Source organism: Engystomops pustulosus, chromosome 11 (assembly GCF_040894005.1).
Source record: "Engystomops pustulosus chromosome 11, aEngPut4.maternal, whole genome shotgun sequence".
NCBI lineage: Eukaryota > Metazoa > Chordata > Amphibia > Anura > Leptodactylidae > Engystomops > Engystomops pustulosus.
The window spans coordinates 1784640-1809029 of NC_092421.1; the positions used below are offsets into that span (position 1 = coordinate 1784640).

General features: G+C 38.1%; 1 protein-coding gene across 1 annotated transcript in view; it reads right to left on the reverse strand.

Moving 5' to 3' along the window:
* The window catches only part of LOC140106331 (uncharacterized), a 52381-nt gene that overhangs the window by 21120 nt on the left and 6871 nt on the right, over positions 1-24390 (reverse strand). Inside the window, exon 2 of the mRNA XM_072130732.1 lies at positions 17261-17464. Within this exon, the coding sequence (XP_071986833.1) occupies positions 17261-17455 (195 nt within the window). The 5' untranslated portion in view covers positions 17456-17464. The remainder of the gene's footprint in view (positions 1-17260; positions 17465-24390) is intronic.

Consider the following 24390-nt stretch of genomic DNA (forward strand, 5'->3'; position numbering starts at 1 on the left):
GTGCCATTATATATATATATGTAACAAGTGCATGTATAACATGTGTGCCATTATATATATATGTAACAAGTGCGTGTATAACATGTGTGCCATTATATACATATGTAACAAGTGCATGTATAACATGTGTGCCATTATATACATATGTAACAAGTGCATGTATAACATGTGTGCCATTATATATATATATATGTAACAAGTGCGTGTATAACATGTGTGCCATTATATACATATCTAACAAGTGCGTGTATAACATGTGTGCCATTATATATATATGTAACAAGTGCATGTATAACATGTGTGCCATTATATACATATCTAACAAGTGCATGTATAACATGTGTGCCATTATATATATATATATGTAACAAGTGCGTGTATAACATGTGTGCCATTATATATATATATATGTAACAAGTGCGTGTATAACATGTGTGCCATTATATATATATATGTAACAAGTGCGTGTATAACATGTGTGCCATTATATACATATATCTAACAAGTGCGTGTATAACATGTGTGCCATTATATACATATCTAACAAGTGCGTGTATAACATGTGTGCCATTATATACATATGTAACAAGTGCATGTATAACATGTGTGCCATTATATATATATATATGTAACAAGTGCGTGTATAACATGTGTGCCATTATATATATATATGTAACAAGTGCGTGTATAACATGTGTGCCATTATATACATATATCTAACAAGTGCGTGTATAACATGTGTGCCATTATATACATATCTAACAAGTGCGTGTATAACATGTGTGCCATTATATACATATATGTAACAAGTGCGTGTATAACATGTGTGCCATTATATATATATATGTAACAAGTGCATGTATAACATGTGTGCCATTATATATATATATGTAACAAGTGCATGTATAACATGTGTGCCATTATATATATATATGTAACAAGTGCATGTATAACATGTGTGCCATTATATACATATATGTAACAAGTGCGTGTATAACATGTGTGCCATTATATATATATATGTAACAAGTGCGTGTATAACATGTGTGCCATTATATATATATATATGTAACAAGTGCGTGTATAACATGTGTGCCATTATATATATATATATGTAACAAGTGCATGTATAACATGTGTGCCATTATATATATATATGTAACAAGTGCGTGTATAACATGTGTGCCATTATATATATATATGTAACAAGTGCGTGTATAACATGTGTGCCATTATATATATATATGTAACAAGTGCATGTATAACATGTGTGCCATTATATATATATATGTAACAAGTGCGTGTATAACATGTGTGCCATTATATATATATATGTAACAAGTGCGTGTATAACATGTGTGCCATTATATATATATATGTAACAAGTGCATGTATAACATGTGTGCCATTATATATATATATATGTAACAAGTGCATGTATAACATGTGTGCCATTATATATATATATATATGTAACAAGTGCGTGTATAACATGTGTGCCATTATATATATATATGTAACAAGTGCATGTATAACATGTGTGCCATTATATATATATATATGTAACAAGTGCATGTATAACATGTGTGCCATTATATATATATATATATATGTAACAAGTGCGTGTATAACATGTGTGCCATTATATATATATATGTAACAAGTGCATGTATAACATGTGTGCCATTATATATATATATATGTAACAAGTGCATGTATAACATGTGTGCCATTATATATATATATGTAACAAGTGCGTGTATAACATGTGTGCCATTATATATATATATGTAACAAGTGCGTGTATAACATGTGTGCCATTATATATATATATGTAACAAGTGCGTGTATAACATGTGTGCCATTATATATATATATATATGTAACAAGTGCATGTATAACATGTGTGCCATTATATATATATATATGTAACAAGTGCATGTATAACATGTGTGCCATTATATATATATATATATGTAACAAGTGCATGTATAACATGTGTGCCATTATATATATATGTAACAAGTGCGTGTATAACATGTGTGCCATTATATATATATATATATGTAACAAGTGCGTGTATAACATGTGTGCCATTATATATATATATATATGTAACAAGTGCATGTATAACATGTGTGCCATTATATATATATATATGTAACAAGTGCATGTATAACATGTGTGCCATTATATATATATATGTAACAAGTGCGTGTATAACATGTGTGCCATTATATATATATATATATATGTAACAAGTGCATGTATAACATGTGTGCCATTATATATATATATGTAACAAGTGCGTGTATAACATGTCTGCCATTATATATATATGTAACAAGTGCATGTATAACATGTGTGCCATTATATATATATGTAACAAGTGCGTGTATAACATGTGTGCCATTATATATATATATGTAACAAGTGCGTGTATAACATGTGTGCCATTATATATATATATGTAACAAGTGCGTGTATAACATGTGTGCCATTATATATATATATGTAACAAGTGCGTGTATAACATGTGTGCCATTATATATATATATGTAACAAGTGCATGTATAACATGTGTGCCATTATATATATATATATATGTAACAAGTGCATGTATAACATGTGTGCCATTATATATATATATGTAACAAGTGCGTGTATAACATGTGTGCCATTATATATATATATGTAACAAGTGCGTGTATAACATGTGTGCCATTATATATATATATATATGTAACAAGTGCGTGTATAACATGTGTGCCATTATATATATATATGTAACAAGTGCATGTATAACATGTGTGCCATTATATATATATATATGTAACAAGTGCATGTATAACATGTGTGCCATTATATATATATATGTAACAAGTGCGTGTATAACATGTGTGCCATTATATATATATATATGTAACAAGTGCATGTATAACATGTGTGCCATTATATATATATATATATATGTAACAAGTGCATGTATAACATGTGTGCCATTATATATATATATGTAACAAGTGCGTGTATAACATGTGTGCCATTATATATATATATGTAACAAGTGCGTGTATAACATGTGTGCCATTATATATATATGTAACAAGTGCATGTATAACATGTGTGCCATTATATATATATATATATGTAACAAGTGCGTGTATAACATGTGTGCCATTATATATATATATGTAACAAGTGCATGTATAACATGTGTGCCATTATATATATATATGTAACAAGTGCGTGTATAACATGTGTGCCATTATATATATATATATGTAACAAGTGCGTGTATAACATGTGTGCCATTATATATATATATGTAACAAGTGCGTGTATAACATGTGTGCCATTATATATATATATGTAACAAGTGCGTGTATAACATGTGTGCCATTATATATATATATGTAACAAGTGCGTGTATAACATGTGTGCCATTATATATATATATATGTAACAAGTGCATGTATAACATGTGTGCCATTATATATATATGTAACAAGTGCGTGTATAACATGTGTGCCATTATATATATATATGTAACAAGTGCGTGTATAACATGTGTGCCATTATATATATATATATATGTAACAAGTGCGTGTATAACATGTGTGCCATTATATATATATATGTAACAAGTGCGTGTATAACATGTGTGCCATTATATATATATATGTAACAAGTGCGTGTATAACATGTGTGCCATTATATATATATGTAACAAGTGCATGTATAACATGTGTGCCATTATATATATATATGTAACAAGTGCGTGTATAACATGTGTGCCATTATATATATATATGTAACAAGTGCATGTATAACATGTGTGCCATTATATATATATATGTAACAAGTGCGTGTATAACATGTGTGCCATTATATATATATGTAACAAGTGCGTGTATAACATGTGTGCCATTATATATATATATGTAACAAGTGCATGTATAACATGTGTGCCATTATATATATATATGTAACAAGTGCATGTATAACATGTGTGCCATTATATATATATGTAACAAGTGCGTGTATAACATGTGTGCCATTATATATATATATGTAACAAGTGCGTGTATAACATGTGTGCCATTATATATATATGTAACAAGTGCATGTATAACATGTGTGCCATTATATATATATATGTAACAAGTGCGTGTATAACATGTGTGCCATTATATATATATGTAACAAGTGCATGTATAACATGTGTGCCATTATATATATATATGTAACAAGTGCGTGTATAACATGTGTGCCATTATATATATATATATGTAACAAGTGCGTGTATAACATGTGTGCCATTATATATATATATATGTAACAAGTGCGTGTATAACATGTGTGCCATTATATATATATGTAACAAGTGCATGTATAACATGTGTGCCATTATATATATATATGTAACAAGTGCGTGTATAACATGTGTGCCATTATATATATATATGTAACAAGTGCATGTATAACATGTGTGCCATTATATATATATATGTAACAAGTGCATGTATAACATGTGTGCCATTATATATATATATGTAACAAGTGCGTGTATAACATGTGTGCCATTATATATATATATATATGTAACAAGTGCATGTATAACATGTGTGCCATTATATATATATATATATATATGTAACAAGTGCATGTATAACATGTGTGCCATTATATACATATGTAACAAGTGCATGTATAACATGTGTGCCATTATATACATATGTAACAAGTGCATGTATAACATGTGTGCCATTATATATATATATATGTAACAAGTGCATGTATAACATGTGTGCCATTATATACATATGTAACAAGTGCATGTATAACATGTGTGCCATTATATATATATATATGTAACAAGTGCATGTATAACATGTGTGCCATTATATATATATATATGTAACAAGTGCATGTATAACATGTGTGCCATTATATACATATGTAACAAGTGCATGTATAACATGTGTGCCATTATATACATATGTAACAAGTGCATGTATAACATGTGTGCCATTATATATATATATATGTAACAAGTGCATGTATAACATGTGTGCCATTATATATATATATATGTAACAAGTGCATGTATAACATGTGTGCCATTATATACATATGTAACAAGTGCATGTATAACATGTGTGCCATTATATACATATGTAACAAGTGCATGTATAACATGTGTGCCATTATATATATATATATGTAACAAGTGCATGTATAACATGTGTGCCATTATATATATATATGTAACAAGTGCGTGTATAACATGTGTGCCATTATATATATATATGTAACAAGTGCGTGTATAACATGTGTGCCATTATATATATATATATGTAACAAGTGCATGTATAACATGTGTGCCATTATATATATATATATATGTAACAAGTGCGTGTATAACATGTGTGCCATTATATATATATATATATGTAACAAGTGCGTGTATAACATGTGTGCCATTATATATATATGTAACAAGTGCGTGTATAACATGTGTGCCATTATATATATATATGTAACAAGTGCGTGTATAACATGTGTGCCATTATATATATATATGTAACAAGTGCGTGTATAACATGTGTGCCATTATATATATATATGTAACAAGTGCGTGTATAACATGTGTGCCATTATATATATATATGTAACAAGTGCGTGTATAACATGTGTGCCATTATATATATATATATGTAACAAGTGCGTGTATAACATGTGTGCCATTATATATATATATGTAACAAGTGCATGTATAACATGTGTGCCATTATATATATATGTAACAAGTGCGTGTATAACATGTGTGCCATTATATATATATGTAACAAGTGCATGTATAACATGTGTGCCATTATATATATATATGTAACAAGTGCATGTATAACATGTGTGCCATTATATATATATGTAACAAGTGCGTGTATAACATGTGTGCCATTATATATATATATGTAACAAGTGCGTGTATAACATGTGTGCCATTATATATATATATGTAACAAGTGCGTGTATAACATGTGTGCCATTATATATATATATGTAACAAGTGCGTGTATAACATGTGTGCCATTATATATATATATGTAACAAGTGCGTGTATAACATGTGTGCCATTATATATATATGTAACAAGTGCGTGTATAACATGTGTGCCATTATATACATATGTAACAAGTGCATGTATAACATGTGTGCCATTATATACATATGTAACAAGTGCATGTATAACATGTGTGCCATTATATACATATGTAACAAGTGCATGTATAACATGTGTGCCATTATATATATATATATGTAACAAGTGTGTGTATTACATGTGTGCCATTATATACATATGTAACAAGTGCATGTATAACATGTGTGCCATTATATATATATATGTAACAAGTGTGTGTATTACATGTGTGCCATTATATACATATGTAACAAGTGCATGTATAACATGTGTGCCATTATATACATATGTAACAAGTGCATGTATAACATGTGTGCCATTATATACATATGTAACAAGTGCATGTATAACATGTGTGCCATTATATACATATGTAACAAGTGCATGTATAACATGTGTGCCATTATATACATATGTAACAAGTGCGTGTATAACATGTGTGCCATTATATACATATGTAACAAGTGCGTGTATAACATGTGTGCCATTATATATATATGTTACAAGTGTGTGTATAACATGTGTGCCATTATATATATATGTAACAAGTGCATGTATAACATGTGTGCCATTATATATATATGTAACAAGTGCGTGTATAACATGTGTGCCATTATATATATATATGTAACAAGTGCATGTATAACATGTGTGCCATTATATATATATGTAACAAGTGCATGTATAACATGTGTGCCATTATATATATATATGTAACAAGTGCGTGTATAACATGTGTGCCATTATATATATATATGTAACAAGTGTGTGTATAACATGTGTGCCATTATATATATATGTAACAAGTGCGTGTATAACATGTGTGCCATTATATATATATATGTAACAAGTGCATGTATAACATGTGTGCCATTATATATATATATGTAACAAGTGCGTGTATAACATGTGTGCCATTATATATATATATGTAACAAGTGCGTGTATAACATGTGTGCCATTATATATATATATGTAACAAGTGCGTGTATAACATGTGTGCCATTATATATATATATGTAACAAGTGTGTGTATAACATGTGTGCCATTATATATATATGTAACAAGTGCGTGTATAACATGTGTGCCATTATATATATATATGTAACAAGTGCATGTATAACATGTGTGCCATTATATATATATATGTAACAAGTGCGTGTATAACATGTGTGCCATTATATATATATATGTAACAAGTGCGTGTATAACATGTGTGCCATTATATATATATATGTAACAAGTGCGTGTATAACATGTGTGCCATTATATATATATATATGTAACAAGTGCATGTATAACATGTGTGCCATTATATATATATATGTAACAAGTGCATGTATAACATGTGTGCCATTATATATATATGTAACAAGTGCATGTATAACATGTGTGCCATTATATATATATATATGTAACAAGTGCATGTATAACATGTGTGCCATTATATATATATGTAACAAGTGCATGTATAACATGTGTGCCATTATATACATATCTAACAAGTGCGTGTATAACATGTGTGCCATTATATATATATATGTAACAAGTGCATGTATAACATGTGTGCCATTATATATATATATGTAACAAGTGCGTGTATAACATGTGTGCCATTATATATATATGTAACAAGTGCATGTATAACATGTGTGCCATTATATATATATATGTAACAAGTGCATGTATAACATGTGTGCCATTATATATATATATATGTAACAAGTGCGTGTATAACATGTGTGCCATTATATATATATGTAACAAGTGCGTGTATAACATGTGTGCCATTATATATATATATGTAACAAGTGCATGTATAACATGTGTGCCATTATATATATATATGTAACAAGTGCGTGTATAACATGTGTGCCATTATATATATATGTAACAAGTGCATGTATAACATGTGTGCCATTATATATATATATGTAACAAGTGCATGTATAACATGTGTGCCATTATATATATATATGTAACAAGTGCGTGTATAACATGTGTGCCATTATATATATATGTAACAAGTGCGTGTATAACATGTGTGCCATTATATATATATATGTAACAAGTGCATGTATAACATGTGTGCCATTATATATATATATGTAACAAGTGCGTGTATAACATGTGTGCCATTATATATATATATGTAACAAGTGCGTGTATAACATGTGTGCCATTATATATATATATGTAACAAGTGCGTGTATAACATGTGTGCCATTATATATATATATGTAACAAGTGCATGTATAACATGTGTGCCATTATATATATATATGTAACAAGTGCGTGTATAACATGTGTGCCATTATATATATATATGTAACAAGTGCGTGTATAACATGTGTGCCATTATATATATATATGTAACAAGTGCATGTATAACATGTGTGCCATTATATATATATATATGTAACAAGTGCATGTATAACATGTGTGCCATTATATATATATATATGTAACAAGTGCATGTATAACATGTGTGCCATTATATATATATATATGTAACAAGTGCATGTATAACATGTGTGCCATTATATATATATATGTAACAAGTGCGTGTATAACATGTGTGCCATTATATATATATATATATGTAACAAGTACGTGTATAACATGTGTGCCATTATATATATATATGTAACAAGTGCGTGTATAACATGTCTGCCATTATATATATATGTAACAAGTGCGTGTATAACATGTGTGCCATTATATATATATATATGTAACAAGTGCATGTATAACATGTGTGCCATTATATATATATATGTAACAAGTGCATGTATAACATGTGTGCCATTATATATATATATATGTAACAAGTGCATGTATAACATGTGTGCCATTATATATATATATATATGTAACAAGTGCATGTATAACATGTGTGCCATTATATATATATATGTAACAAGTGCGTGTATAACATGTGTGCCATTATATATATATATATGTAACAAGTGCGTGTATAACATGTGTGCCATTATATATATATATATATGTAACAAGTACGTGTATAACATGTGTGCCATTATATATATATATGTAACAAGTGCATGTATAACATGTGTGCCATTATATATATATATGTAACAAGTGCATGTATAACATGTGTGCCATTATATATATATGTAACAAGTGCATGTATAACATGTGTGCCATTATATATATATATATGTAACAAGTGCATGTATAACATGTGTGCCATTATATATATATATATGTAACAAGTGCATGTATAACATGTGTGCCATTATATATATATATGTAACAAGTGCGTGTATAACATGTGTGCCATTATATATATATATATATGTAACAAGTGCATGCAGGACCGGATTAAGGGTGGTGGGGGCCCCTGGGCACAAACTGGTGGGGCCCTTCGAACAATGCTTGTGGAAGTATATAGCCAGCCAGCTCCTGTAGTATATAGCCAGCCCCTGTAGAATAAAGTCACCAGACCCCTGTAGTATACAGCCACCAGCCCACTGTAGTATATAGCCTGCTCAGCCCCTGTAGTAATCAGCCACCAACCCACTGTAGAATACAGCCACAAGACCCCAATAATATATAGCCAGCCAGCCCCCTGTAGTATACAGCCACCAGCACCCTGCATCGGCGATCTCCCCCAGCGATGGCAGCTGTGTCTCACTGAAACTGGTGGGGGCCCCTTTAAAAGTGAAAGTGGTGGGGGCCCCGGGGCTCGAGCCCCGGGAGCCCCTCCTTTAATCCGGCCCTGAGTGCATGTATAACATGTGTGCCATTATATATATATATATATATATATATGTAACAAGTGCATGTATAACATGTGTGCCATTATATATATATATATATGTAACAAGTGCGTGTATAACATGTGTGCCATTATATATATATATATGTAACAAGTGCATGTATAACATGTGTGCCATTATATATATATATATATATATATATGTAACAAGTGCGTGTATAACATGTGTGCCATTATATATATATATGTAACAAGTGCGTGTATAACATGTGTGCCATTATATATATATATATATGTAACAAGTGCATGTATAACATGTGTGCCATTATATATATATATATATATATATATGTAACAAGTGCGTGTATAACATGTGTGCCATTATATATATATATGTAACAAGTGCGTGTATAACATGTGTGCCATTATATATATATATATATATGTAACAAGTGCGTGTATAACATGTGTGCCATTATATATATATGTAACAAGTGCGTGTATAACATGTGTGCCATTATATATATATATGTAACAAGTGCGTGTATAACATGTGTGCCATTATATATATATATGTAACAAGTGCGTGTATAACATGTGTGCCATTATATATATATATATGTAACAAGTGCGTGTATAACATGTGTGCCATTATATATATATATATATATGTAACAAGTGCGTGTATAACATGTGTGCCATTATATATATATATGTAACAAGTGCGTGTATAACATGTGTGCCATTATATATATATATGTAACAAGTGCGTGTATAACATGTGTGCCATTATATATATATATGTAACAAGTGCATGTATAACATGTGTGCCATTATATATATATGTAACAAGTGCGTGTATAACATGTGTGCCATTATATATATATATATATATATATATATATGTAACAAGTGCGTGTATAACATGTGTGCCATTATATATATATATGTAACAAGTGCATGTATAACATGTGTGCCATTATATATATATATGTAACAAGTACGTGTATAACATGTGTGCCATTATATATATATATGTAACAAGTGCGTGTATAACATGTGTGCCATTATATATATATATGTAACAAGTGCGTGTATAACATGTGTGCCATTATATATATATATGTAACAAGTGCGTGTATAACATGTGTGCCATTATATATATATATGTAACAAGTGCATGTATAACATGTGTGCCATTATATATATATGTAACAAGTGCGTGTATAACATGTGTGCCATTATATATATATATGTAACAAGTGCGTGTATAACATGTGTGCCATTATATATATATATGTAACAAGTGCGTGTATAACATGTGTGCCATTATATATATATGTAACAAGTGCGTGTATAACATGTGTGCCATTATATATATATGTAACAAGTGCGTGTATAACATGTGTGCCATTATATATATATATGTAACAAGTGCGTGTATAACATGTGTGCCATTATATATATATATGTAACAAGTGCATGTATAACATGTGTGCCATTATATATATATGTAACAAGTGCGTGTATAACATGTGTGCCATTATATATATATATGTAACAAGTGCGTGTATAACATGTGTGCCATTATATATATATATGTAACAAGTGCATGTATAACATGTGTGCCATTATATATATATATGTAACAAGTGCGTGTATAACATGTGTGCCATTATATATATATATGTAACAAGTGCGTGTATAACATGTGTGCCATTATATATATATATGTAACAAGTGCGTGTATAACATGTGTGCCATTATATATACATATGTAACAAGTGCGTGTATAACATGTGTGCCATTATATATATATATATATATATGTAACAAGTGCGTGTATAACATGTGTGCCATTATATATATATATGTAACAAGTGCATGTATAACATGTGTGCCATTATATATATATATGTAACAAGTGCGTGTATAACATGTGTGCCATTATATATATATATGTAACAAGTGCGTGTATAACATGTGTGCCATTATATATACATATGTAACAAGTGCATGTATAACATGTGTGCCATTATATATATATATATATATGTAACAAGTGCGTGTATAACATGTGTGCCATTATATATATATGTAACAAGTGCGTGTATAACATGTGTGCCATTATATATATATATGTAACAAGTGCGTGTATAACATGTGTGCCATTATATATATATATGTAACAAGTGCGTGTATAACATGTGTGCCATTATATATATATATGTAACAAGTGCGTGTATAACATGTGTGCCATTATATATATATATATATGTAACAAGTGCATGTATAACATGTGTGCCATTATATATATATATGTAACAAGTGCGTGTATAACATGTGTGCCATTATATATATATATGTAACAAGTGCATGTATAACATGTGTGCCATTATATATATATGTAACAAGTGCGTGTATAACATGTGTGCCATTATATATACATATGTAACAAGTGCGTGTATAACATGTGTGCCATTATATATATATGTAACAAGTGCGTGTATAACATGTGTGCCATTATATATATATATGTAACAAGTGCGTGTATAACATGTGTGCCATTATATATATATATGTAACAAGTGCGTGTATAACATGTGTGCCATTATATATATATGTAACAAGTGCATGTATAACATGTGTGCCATTATATATATATATGTAACAAGTGCATGTATAACATGTGTGCCATTATATATATATGTAACAAGTGCGTGTATAACATGTGTGCCATTATATATACATATGTAACAAGTGCGTGTATAACATGTGTGCCATTATATATATATGTAACAAGTGCATGTATAACATGTGTGCCATTATATATACATATGTAACAAGTGCGTGTATAACATGTGTGCCATTATATATATATATGTAACAAGTGCGTGTATAACATGTGTGCCATTATATATACATATGTAACAAGTGCGTGTATAACATGTGTGCCATTATATATATATATGTAACAAGTGCGTGTATAACATGTGTGCCATTATATATATATGTAACAAGTGCATGTATAACATGTGTGCCATTATATATATATATATATGTAACAAGTGCGTGTATAACATGTGTGCCATTATATATATATATATGTAACAAGTGCATGTATAACATGTGTGCCATTATATATATATATGTAACAAGTGCATGTATAACATGTGTGCCATTATATATATATATGTAACAAGTGCATGTATAACATGTGTGCCATTATATATATATATGTAACAAGTGCATGTATAACATGTGTGCCATTATATATATATATGTAACAAGTGCGTGTATAACATGTGTGCCATTATATATATATATATGTAACAAGTGCGTGTATAACATGTGTGCCATTATATATATATATGTAACAAGTGCGTGTATAACATGTGTGCCATTATATATATATGTAACAAGTGCATGTATAACATGTGTGCCATTATATATATATATGTAACAAGTGCGTGTATAACATGTGTGCCATTATATATATATATGTAACAAGTGCATGTATAACATGTGTGCCATTATATATATATGTAACAAGTACGTGTATAACATGTGTGCCATTATATATATATGTAACAAGTGCATGTATAACATGTGTGCCATTATATATATATATCTAACAAGTACGTGTATAACATGTGTGCCATTATATATATATATATGTAACAAGTGCGTGTATAACATGTGTGCCATTATATATATATATGTAACAAGTGCGTGTATAACATGTGTGCCATTATATATATATATGTAACAAGTGCGTGTATAACATGTGTGCCATTATATATATATATGTAACAAGTGCATGTATAACATGTGTGCCATTATATATATATATATATATATGTAACAAGTACGTGTATAACATGTGTGCCATTATATATATATATGTAACAAGTGCATGTATAACATGTGTGCCATTATATATATATATGTAACAAGTGCATGTATAACATGTGTGCCATTATATATATATATGTAACAAGTGCATGTATAACATGTGTGCCATTATATATATATATATATATATATATGTAACAAGTGCGTGTATAACATGTGTGCCATTATATATACATATGTAACAAGTGCATGTATAACATGTGTGCCATTATATATATATGTAACAAGTGCATGTATAACATGTGTGCCATTATATATATATATGTAACAAGTACGTGTATAACATGTGTGCCATTATATATATATGTAACAAGTACGTGTATAACATGTTTAAATGTGGTCACATAGTAACAATGACTCCTACTACAGACGTAGAACTTTCTGCACTATTCTCTAGGCCTCCATTGTAATTGAAGTTATGCAGTCGGGGGTCATTCACAAATGTCTAATGTTGAACGTAATGGACAAGTTCAAACTGTTTATTCAGTATATAGAACATTGGCACCAAAGTCCTCACCAGCGCGTGGAAGGCCGGTGTGTGTGCGATGTTCTCCACCATTCTATGTAGCTGTATCTAGTAGGACACATTGGGGGTCATTTACTAAGGGCCCGATTTGCGTTTTCCCGACGTGTTACCCGAATATTTCCGATTTGCGCCGATTTTCCCTGAATTGCCCCGGGATTTTGGCGCACGCGATCGGATTGTGGCGCATCGGCGCTGGCATGCACGCAACGGAAATCGGGGGGGTGTGGCTGAACGGTAATCCGACGGATTCGGAAAAACCGCCGCATTAAAAAAAAAAAAATTGGTCGCACGGGCCATACTCACATGCACCACGATGAAGACGATGAACTCCGGGGCACCTCGGCGGACTTCGGCGCAGCAGCGCCACCTGGTGGACATCGGGCGCAGGACCTTCATGAATCGCCGGAAGACCCGAACGCTCGTTGGAGAAGCCGCCGCTGGAACGTGAATGGACTGGGTAAGTAAATGTGCCCCATTATGTCTCCATGGATCCAATGCAATGCCATACGATGCACTTCCATAGGTACTTCCCTTGTAAAAGTGGGAGTCAGAACAGGGTGAATGGATCAGAAGTGAAGTCCAACTTGAGAACCAATCCCTCTGTCTACCTACAAAAATGAATGTCCCCCGTACCACTAAATGTTCAGCCACGTGGCACATGTAATCACCTCAACCAGGACCAAACTGGACCGATCTTACCAGGATCTATGCAGGGCGTCCATTGTATTGGTTCTCATGATATCAAGTCATCTTCCACTTGTGATCCATCCGCTCCTGTGCATGCGCAGGGCTCCCCGCGGCGGAATTCATTTGCATATTAAAGCATTAAACTTTATTCCTGGCGCAGCTGCATCTCGGAATTAGCGAAAAACAGGATTCAGCTGCTGCCGGACCGGGAATCTACCGTGGGGAATCTCCCAGAAATTTCCTTTGAGGAGATTTGGATTAGTAGTAGCTTATAAATCCGGCACTGATGGCGCTGTCCTAGGAGCGGGGACGTCACGAGCAGCGGCTCCTCTCCACCACCTCCAGTACTTCATGCCCATGGGAGAGGCCGCTGCGTCTGATCCTGAGAGAGCAGGTAGGTAGTAAATGGTGCGGGAGATTGTGAAAACAAGAAAGCAGCGACACTTACCTTCTCTGTATACATAGTGAGACCGGCCTGGGCAGGAGGCGCAGGACCAGAGCGCTGGATAGGGGCAAGTAGATGTGATAGGAGCAAGTAGATGTGATAGGAGCAAGTAGGTCTGACAGGGGCAAGTAGGTCTGATAGGGGCAACTAGGTCTGATAGGGGCAACTAGGTCTGATAGGGGCAACTAGGTCTGATAGGGGCAAGTAGATCCGACAGGGGCAAGTAGATCCGACAGGGGCAAGTAGATCCGACAGGGGCAAGTAGATCCGACAGGGGCAAGCAGATCTGACAGGGGCAAGCAGATCTGACAGGGGCAAGCAGATGTGATAGGGGCAAGCAGATGTGATAGGGGCAAGTAGATCTGATAGGGGCAAGTAGATCTGACAGGGACAAGTAGATCTGACAGGGGCAAGCAGATCTGACAGGGGCAAGCAGATCTGACAGGGGCAAGCAGATCTGACAGGGGCAAGTAGATCTGACAGGGGCAAGTAGATCTGCTTTCTTCCTACTCAATTATTATTAAGATTTGTGCCCCTGGCATCTTATGTCCTGACTCCTCCTCTACACATTTGTCTCGGCATTACCCAGAAGTCTTATTACGACTTTGGCTTGGACTTTGGTTATTGATCTCATCTGGATGTTCTCTCTTGGTTTGGACACGGATAGATAACTTTCATTTGTCTCCCCTTCACCTTTCTTTCATGTAGAGCGGAGCACCAGCCCGGTTGAGGACATTTAGAGGGCATCTAGTAATCAGGGGCAGCCGAGGGAATTATTTTCTGGGCACATGACCCCTTTCCACTCCTGTCCAAAGAAAATCTTTAGCTGTGGCCGGCACCTTGTCCTGACCATGGATGGACCTTCTCTAGGGACCAGTCACTTCTCACCAGTCGCTTCTCACCACTCACTTCCCACCAGTCACTTCCCACCAGTCACCAGTCGCTCCTCACCAGTCGCTCCTCACCAGTCGCTCCTCACCAGTCGCTCCTCACCAGTCGCTCCTCACCAGTCGCTCCTCACCAGTCGCTCCTCACCAGTCACTCCTCACCAGTCACTCCTCACCAGTCACTCCTCACCAGTCACTCCTCACCAGTCACTTCTCACCAGTCACCAGTCACCAGTCACTCCTCACCAGTCACCAGTCACCAGTCACTCCTCACCAGTCACTCCTCGCCAGTCACTCCTCGCCAGTCACTCCTCACCAGTCACCAGTCACTCCTCACCAGTCACTTCTCACCAGTCACTCCTCACCAGTCACTCCTCACCAGTCACTCCTCACCAGTCACTCCTCACCAGTCACTCCTCACCAGTCACTCCTCACCAGTCACTCCTCACCAGTCACTCCTCACCAGTCACTCCTCACCAGTCACTCCTCACCAGTCACTTCTCACCAGTCACTCCTCACCAGTCACCAGTCACCAGTCACTCCTCACCAGTCACCAGTCACCAGTCACTCCTCGCCAGTCACTCCTCGCCAGTCACTCCTCACCAGTCACCAGTCACTCCTCACCAGTCACTCCTCACCAGTCACTCCTCACCAGTCACCTCTCACCAGTCACCTCTCACCAGTCACTCCTCACCAGTCACCTCTCACCAGTCACTCCTCACCAGTCACAGGGAAGGGATTTCCTGCAATCTTTATGTTCCCGTACGACATCTGATAAGACAAGATCTCCGAGGTTCTGCTCATCTCATGCTCCCGATCTCCGTATCTACACAGAGTGGGAAATCTTACCCCGAATCCTAGGTTTGCGGCAGCACCAGATATGGGGGAGGGTCCGGTCTTCCCCCCACTTTTCTTCACATCTCGGAAGAAGCGCAGGGCGTCCAGCAGGCAGTCCCCGGCAGAGCGCTGGTTGATATTGATATGGAGCACGGTTCCCTCGGCGGTCTGACACGAGACGCGGCCATTCTCACTCTTTACATCCATCGTTTCCGGCTGCGCAAAATAAAATTCAGGAAAATAAAAGATTTGATGAATTGAAGTTTTACAGAACAACAACAATTCTTCATCTTTCGTCTTTTGTTCTTGTAAGTTTATCGTTTAAAATTGTGATACAAATTATCTCTCCAAAAATAATGACACAGGACGACAAATAAGCAAAAAATGCAAAAAACATAAGAAGAGCAACGCAAGAAAGATAATAGGGAAGTGTAACGGAGACGGACGCAGGTAAGTAGCCGCATGATCCCGAGTATTTACTGTGTGTAACATGGAATTAGCCAAACACGAAGCCAAGAGGATCCGGCGTCAGGACGTCATCTGTCACTTATCAAACACAGGAGGTCAATGAGAACGGATCACTGGACATTGGGGATATACGAGATACACAGGGAGTATGGGGGTCATGTGCTGGGGGGTGTGGGGGTCATCTGCTGGGGGGTGTGGGGGTCATCTGCTGGGGGGTGTGGGGGTCATCAGCTGGGGGGTGTGGAGGTCATCTGCCGGGGGGTATGGGGGTCATCTGCTGGGGCTACACAGAGTCTATTTACATGCCAGGAAGTGCCCTGTTTAGGGAGAAATGCAGCCAGCGGATTTTCGAGTGGGAAAATTTGCCGTCTGCAGCAAGTGCCCAGTCCATGCCGCTTGTCCAATATACCCCATACACACATCCCATATATAAACCTATACGCACAAAGACCAGATTTCGTTTGTTAAATATTAAAATTCATGAATTTTTATTGATAAATACACAGTATCACAAATACATTAAAATTGTTGGAGGAGTGGGGGAGGGGGGAGGGGGTTACAAGTGTGAGTAGGGTCGAACAGTCTGTGCTGATGAGACAATATATAACAAATATCCAGTACACGTGGAGCGGTAAGTAGAATGGGTTACACTATACAAGTATGGTACAGGTTAGTTGGTAAACATTGTAGCTTAACATGGTAACCAAAAATTGCCATCACAGGGACACACCTGGGTTTATAAGTGTTTTAAATGACCTGTTATACGTATTTAATGTATTGCACTTGCCCTTGGTTTGGTTAAAGTGCTTTTGGATGTGCATCAAGTCCCTGTAAGGCCAGTGTGTCCATACAACATATGATTGGAGTCTCTACATTGTTACCTGCTGATGGGGGTACACGTGGATCTGGATAGCTGACACCCCGACGCGCGTTTCGGCACGCTGCCTTCGTCAAGGGGTGACCTGTACCATACTTGTATAGTGTAACCCATTATACTTACCGCTCCACGTGTACTGGATATTTGTTATATATTGTCTCATCAGCACAGACTGTTCGACCCTACTCACACTTGTAACCCCCTCCCCCCTCCCCCACTCCTCCAACAATTTTAATGTATTTGTGATACTGTGTATTTTTCAATAAAAATTCATGAATTTTAATATTTAACAAAGGAAATCTGGTCTTTGTGCATATAGGTTTATATTATCTAATCGATACCGGATTTAAATGTAGTCCCACAAGAGGGGATCATAGTGCGAGACACTGAATCCCCAACCGGAGGGGAAGCTATCCCTGACCCCTCCCAAACATTGTTCTTTGTGTTGTGACACATCCCATATACCCTGAGACTTATATTTATATATGTATACTGCCTGAGGTGAACCATAGAAAGCCGCTCCCCCCTGTTATATTGCAAATAATCAATCGGGGTGCCCAGTGATCACCAGAACCCGGGTCCGTTCCACCACAATGGACACATCCTGCTCCGAGCTGCCGGGGGGTAGTTCTGCATCGAGCTCGGCGATCGCCATCAGCACCATAGACAGTGAATGGAAAGGCGGTGCACGTGCTCGTCCGGCCATGATCCATGGGTCCAAACACACATCCTAAGCTTCTGTATTTCAATCCCTAGATTTGTACTATAGGATTGGTTTGGCGGATTAAGCTGCCGCTGAATATCACCTCATATTTTATCCAATTGTACTTGAAGAAGGGCTGATTAGCCCGAAACGCGTCTACTATGGAATAAAGCATTTTAACCCTCTTGAAGACCCTTGTCCGAATAGCGCCGTTCCAGCCCTCTTTTGGTTTTCTAAACCACCCTTTCTGTCTATTGGATCACTGGTTTAACTTAGGTTAGACACCAGCACGCTGAAGGGCAGCTTACGGATACTTTAAAAGCTTTATAATAAGGTGAGCACACCTCTAGGGGGGGTCACTTCCTACATACCCCCCCCTATTTTCTGCGTGGTTCCATTGGATACCATACGTACCTCTTTCTCCTTATCCTCACAGTATCACACGAGGCGCCGTCCTCTTGTTTGCCTTTGTTTTGTTTTTTCCCCCTACTTTTTGTACTATAGGATGCGGGGTCCTTCGTATCATCCTTGTGTCCGATGTGATTTGTATCCGGCGTTTGTGGGTGAATTCTCTGGTTACATCTCATCCCTGAGGACTTTCCGTCAGGCGGCCATTGTCTGGGTGATGTTCCAGGACTTTCTTATGAGGGAGACCACAAAACATTTACAGGTTTTATAGAGGGACATCTGCAATAAACACGGGAATATTTATTATGTCCTCATTGTGTTATAAGAAAGGTCCCAGTATACGGGTCCTCGTTATATTCAGCCTCGCTGTGTACGTGAAAGAAACTGAGAGCGACCTTATCTCTGACGGCTCTATGTGCGCTTCATGTGTCCATCTGTGAAACTAGATAAAACACTGTATATACTCGAGTATAAGCCGACCCCAATATAAGCCGAGGCTCCCACTGGAAAAGCCTATTGACTCGAGTATAAGCCGAGGGTGGAAAATGCACCCCAGTATATAGCCTGCCAGCCCCTGCACCACAGTATATAGCCTGCCAGCCCCTGCACCACAGTATACAGCCTGCCAGCCCCTGTCCCCCAGTATATAGCCTGCCAGCCCCTGCCCCCCCAGTATATAGCCAGCAGCCCCCTGCCCCCAGTATATAGCCTGCCAGCCCCCTGCCCCCAGTATATAGCCTGCCAGCCCCTGCCCCCCAGTATATAGCCTGCCAGCCCCTGCCCCCCAGTATATAGCCTGCCAGCCCCTGCCCCCAGTATATAGCCTGCCAGCCCCTGCCCCCCCAGTATATAGCCAGCAGCCCCCTGCCCCCAGTATATAGCCAGCAGCCCCCTGCCCCCAGTATATAGCCAGCAGCCCCCTGCCCCCAGTATATAGCCAGCAGCCCCCTGCCCCCAGTATATAGCCTGCCAGACCCTGCCCACAGTATATAGCCAGCCAGTCCCTGCCCCCCCAGTATATAGCCAGCAGCCCCCTGCCCCCAGTACATAGCCTGCCAGCCCCTGCCCCACAGTATATAGCCAGCCAGTCCCTGCCCCCCAGTATATAGTCAGCAGCCCCCTGCCCCCAGTATATAGCCTGCCAGCCCCTGCCCCACAGTATATAGCCAGCCAGTCCCTGCCCCCCCAGTATATAGCCAGCAGCCCCCTGCCCCCAGTATATAGCCTGTAAACCTCTGCCCCCCCAGTATATAGCCTGCCAGCCCCTGCCCCCCCAGTATATAGCCTGCCAGCCCCCGCCCCCCCAGTATATAGCCACTCACCCCCTTTCTCCCAGTATATAGCTATTCAGCCCCTGCCCCCCAGTATATAGCCTGCCAGCCCCTGCCCCCCCAGTATATAGCCACTCACCCCCTTTCTCCCAGTATATAGCTATTCAGCCCCTGCCCCCCAGTATATAGCCTGCCAGCCCCTGCCCCCCCAGTATATAGCCACTCACCCACTTTCTCCCAGTATATAGCCTGCCTCAGTTTTAAAACGATTATGCGGATTATATCTTCGGTGAAGGCACATAGTGGCCAAATCTCTGAATTGCAGCTTTTTCGTCATTATACATAAAAGAAGAAGCGACCGATAGGATATACAGTTCCTGAAATGGTAGCAACGAAGACATCGGATCGTACCACGAAAAATGTCTCCCCAAGCTCCGCCCACCGTAATATGGAAAAGTTCTTACTATCAGAATATGGCAAAAGTAATCATTTTTAGAAAAGCTTTCATTTTTTAAAATCTTTTAAAACACAATAAACCCCACACAAATGTGGTATCTGTGTAATCACACGGACAAAAAGAAAAAGGGGAGGGGTTATTTGGGGCAGACAGTGAAAGCTCCGGAAAATGGTGCAAATGTGTTTTTCTATAATTTCACTGCATTCAAATTTTTTCCAGCTTCCCAGTACAGGCAGTCCCCTACTTAAGGACACCCGACTTAGACGGCCCCTGGTTACAGACGGCCCCCTGTGACCTCTGGTGACCTCTCTGGATGTTACTATAGTCCCAGGCTGCAGTGATCAGCTGTAAGGTGTCTGTAATGAAGATTTATGGATAATCCTTGGTCCAATTACAGCAAAAAATTTGAAACTCCAATTCTGGGGCAAAAACATTTTTGTCTGGATCTACAATGATAAAATATACAGTTTCGACTTACATACAAATTCAACTTAAGAACAACCCTATGGACCCCATCTTGTACGTAACCCGGGGGACTGCCTGTACATGGCATGGAATATGAAATAGCGTCACCAGGAAGGTAGAATTTGTTACGCAGGAAACCCTTGTATCTGTACAAGTAAAAATGTTAAATAGATTTTAAAGGGAGGGAGTCCTGCCTACAAGAAGATTGGGTCCTGCCAGTGGGGGCACAGACCAGTATGTCAGTGCTTGGTTTACAATCCTTCATCCTGGTGGTAGATTTCCTTTAAGACAACTTGGGTTTAGACCAATTTGATTCAGACCCAAATTGGGAAAGATTCCGTAAAGGGAATCAGACATTTCTATCAATAACATTAAAACCAAATGCGCCAAGTTCACCTCATTGTTATTACTTTCCTGCTGGTGATGGATCATTCAGGAGACGACGTTCTGTTCATACAAATCAATCGTTCTCCACCCTGACAGAAGGAAATGGCGCGGACGTGGACTTTGCCTCATCGTGTAATTGTATCATCGCAGCCAAAACCTTTCAAATCCACAACAGCCACAGGTGTAAGTGCAGGTGGCAGGTAGTACAGGTGTAAGTGCAGGTACCAGGTAGTACAAGGGTAAATACAGGTACCAGGTAGTACAGGTATAAGGTAGTACAGGTGTAAGGGCAGTACAGGGGCCAGGTGGTACAGGTAGCAGGTAGTACAGGTAGCAGGTAGTAGATAGCACAGGGGCCATGTGGTACAGGTAGCAGGTAGTGCAGGTAGCAGGTAGTAGATAGCACAGGGGCCAGTTAGTACAGGGGCCAAGTATTACAGGGGCCAGGTAGTACAGGGGTAAATGCAGGTACCAGGTAGTACAGGTAGCAGGTAGTACAGGGGTAAATGCAGGTACCAGGTAGTACAGGTACCAGGCAGTACAGGGGTCAGGCAGTACAGGGGCCAGGCAGTACAGGTACAAGGTAGTACAGGTGTAAGTACAGGTACCGGGTAGTACAGGTGCCAGGCAGTACAGGGGCCAGGCAGTACAGGGGCCAGGCAGTACGGGGGCCAGGCAGTACGGGGGCCAGGCAGTACGGGGGCCAGGCAGTACGGGGGCCAGGCAGTACAGGTGTAAGTACAGGTACCGGGTAGTACAAGGGCCAGTTAGTACAAGGGCCAGGCAGTACAGAGGCCAGACAGTGCAGGGGCCAGACAGTACAGGTACAAGGTAGTACAGGTGTAAGTACAGGTACCAGGCAGTACAGGGGCCAGGTAGTACAAGGGCCAGGCAGTACGGAGGCCAGGCAGTGCAGGGGCCAGGCAGTACAGGTACAAGGTAGTACAGGTGTAAGTACAGGTACCGGGTAGTACAGGTACCAGGCAATACAGGGGCCAGGTAGTACAAGGGCCAGGCAGTACAAGGGCCAGGCAGTGCAGGGGCCAGGCAGTGCAGGTACAAGGTAGTACAGGTGTAAGTACAGGTACCAGGCAGTACAAGGGCCAGGCAGTACAGAGGCCAGACAGTGCAGGGGCCAAGAAGTACAGGTACAAGGTAGTACAGGTGTAAGTGCAGGTACCAGGTAGTACAGGTACAAGGTAGTACAGGTGTAAGTACAGGTACCGGGTAGTACAGTTGCCAGGCAGTACAAGGGCCAGGCAGTACAGAGGCCAGACAGTGCAGGGGCCAAGCAGTACAGGTGTAAGTACAGGTACCGGGTAGTACAAGGGCCAGGCAGTACGGCAAGGGCCAGACAGTACAGGTACGGCAAGTACAGCAGTACAGTACGGCAAGGGCCAGACAGTACAGGTACAAGGTAGTACAGGTGTAAGTACAGGTACCGGGTAGTACAGGTACCAGGCAGTACAGGGGCCAGGTAGTACAAGGGCCAGCCAGTACACAGGCCAGACAGTGCAGGGGCCAGACAGTACAGGGGCCAGGTAGTACAGGTACCAGGTAGTACAGGTGTAAGTGCAGGTACTGGGTAGTACAAGGGCCAGCCAGTGCAGGGGCCAGACAGTGCAGGGGCCAGACAGTGCAGGGGCCAGGTAGTACAGGTACCAGGTAGTACAGGTGTAAGTGCAGGTACCGGGTAGTACAGGTGTAAGTGCAGGTACCGGGTAGTACAGGTGCTAAGCGCTTCCTGCCACAGCCGGTTGGGGCATTGAGCCCCATTTTCAAGATTTGACATCTACAACTATGTAAGGCTCCTGGGAGAGATTGAGGACACATCTTTGGATCTCGCACCTTTCTACGTGGTGCCGTTCAGAAGATGTTAACAATACATTGGGTCCGGATGGTTCTGGTCTTCTGCTGCTCAAAAATATTTGCTGGATCTACAATGATAAAATATACAGTTTCGACTTACATACAAATTCAACTTAAGAACAACCCTATGGACCCCATCTTGTATGTGACCCGGGGACTGCCTGTACATGGCATGGAATATGAAATAGCGTCACCAGGAAGGTAGAATTTGTTACGCAGGAAACCCTTGTATCTGTA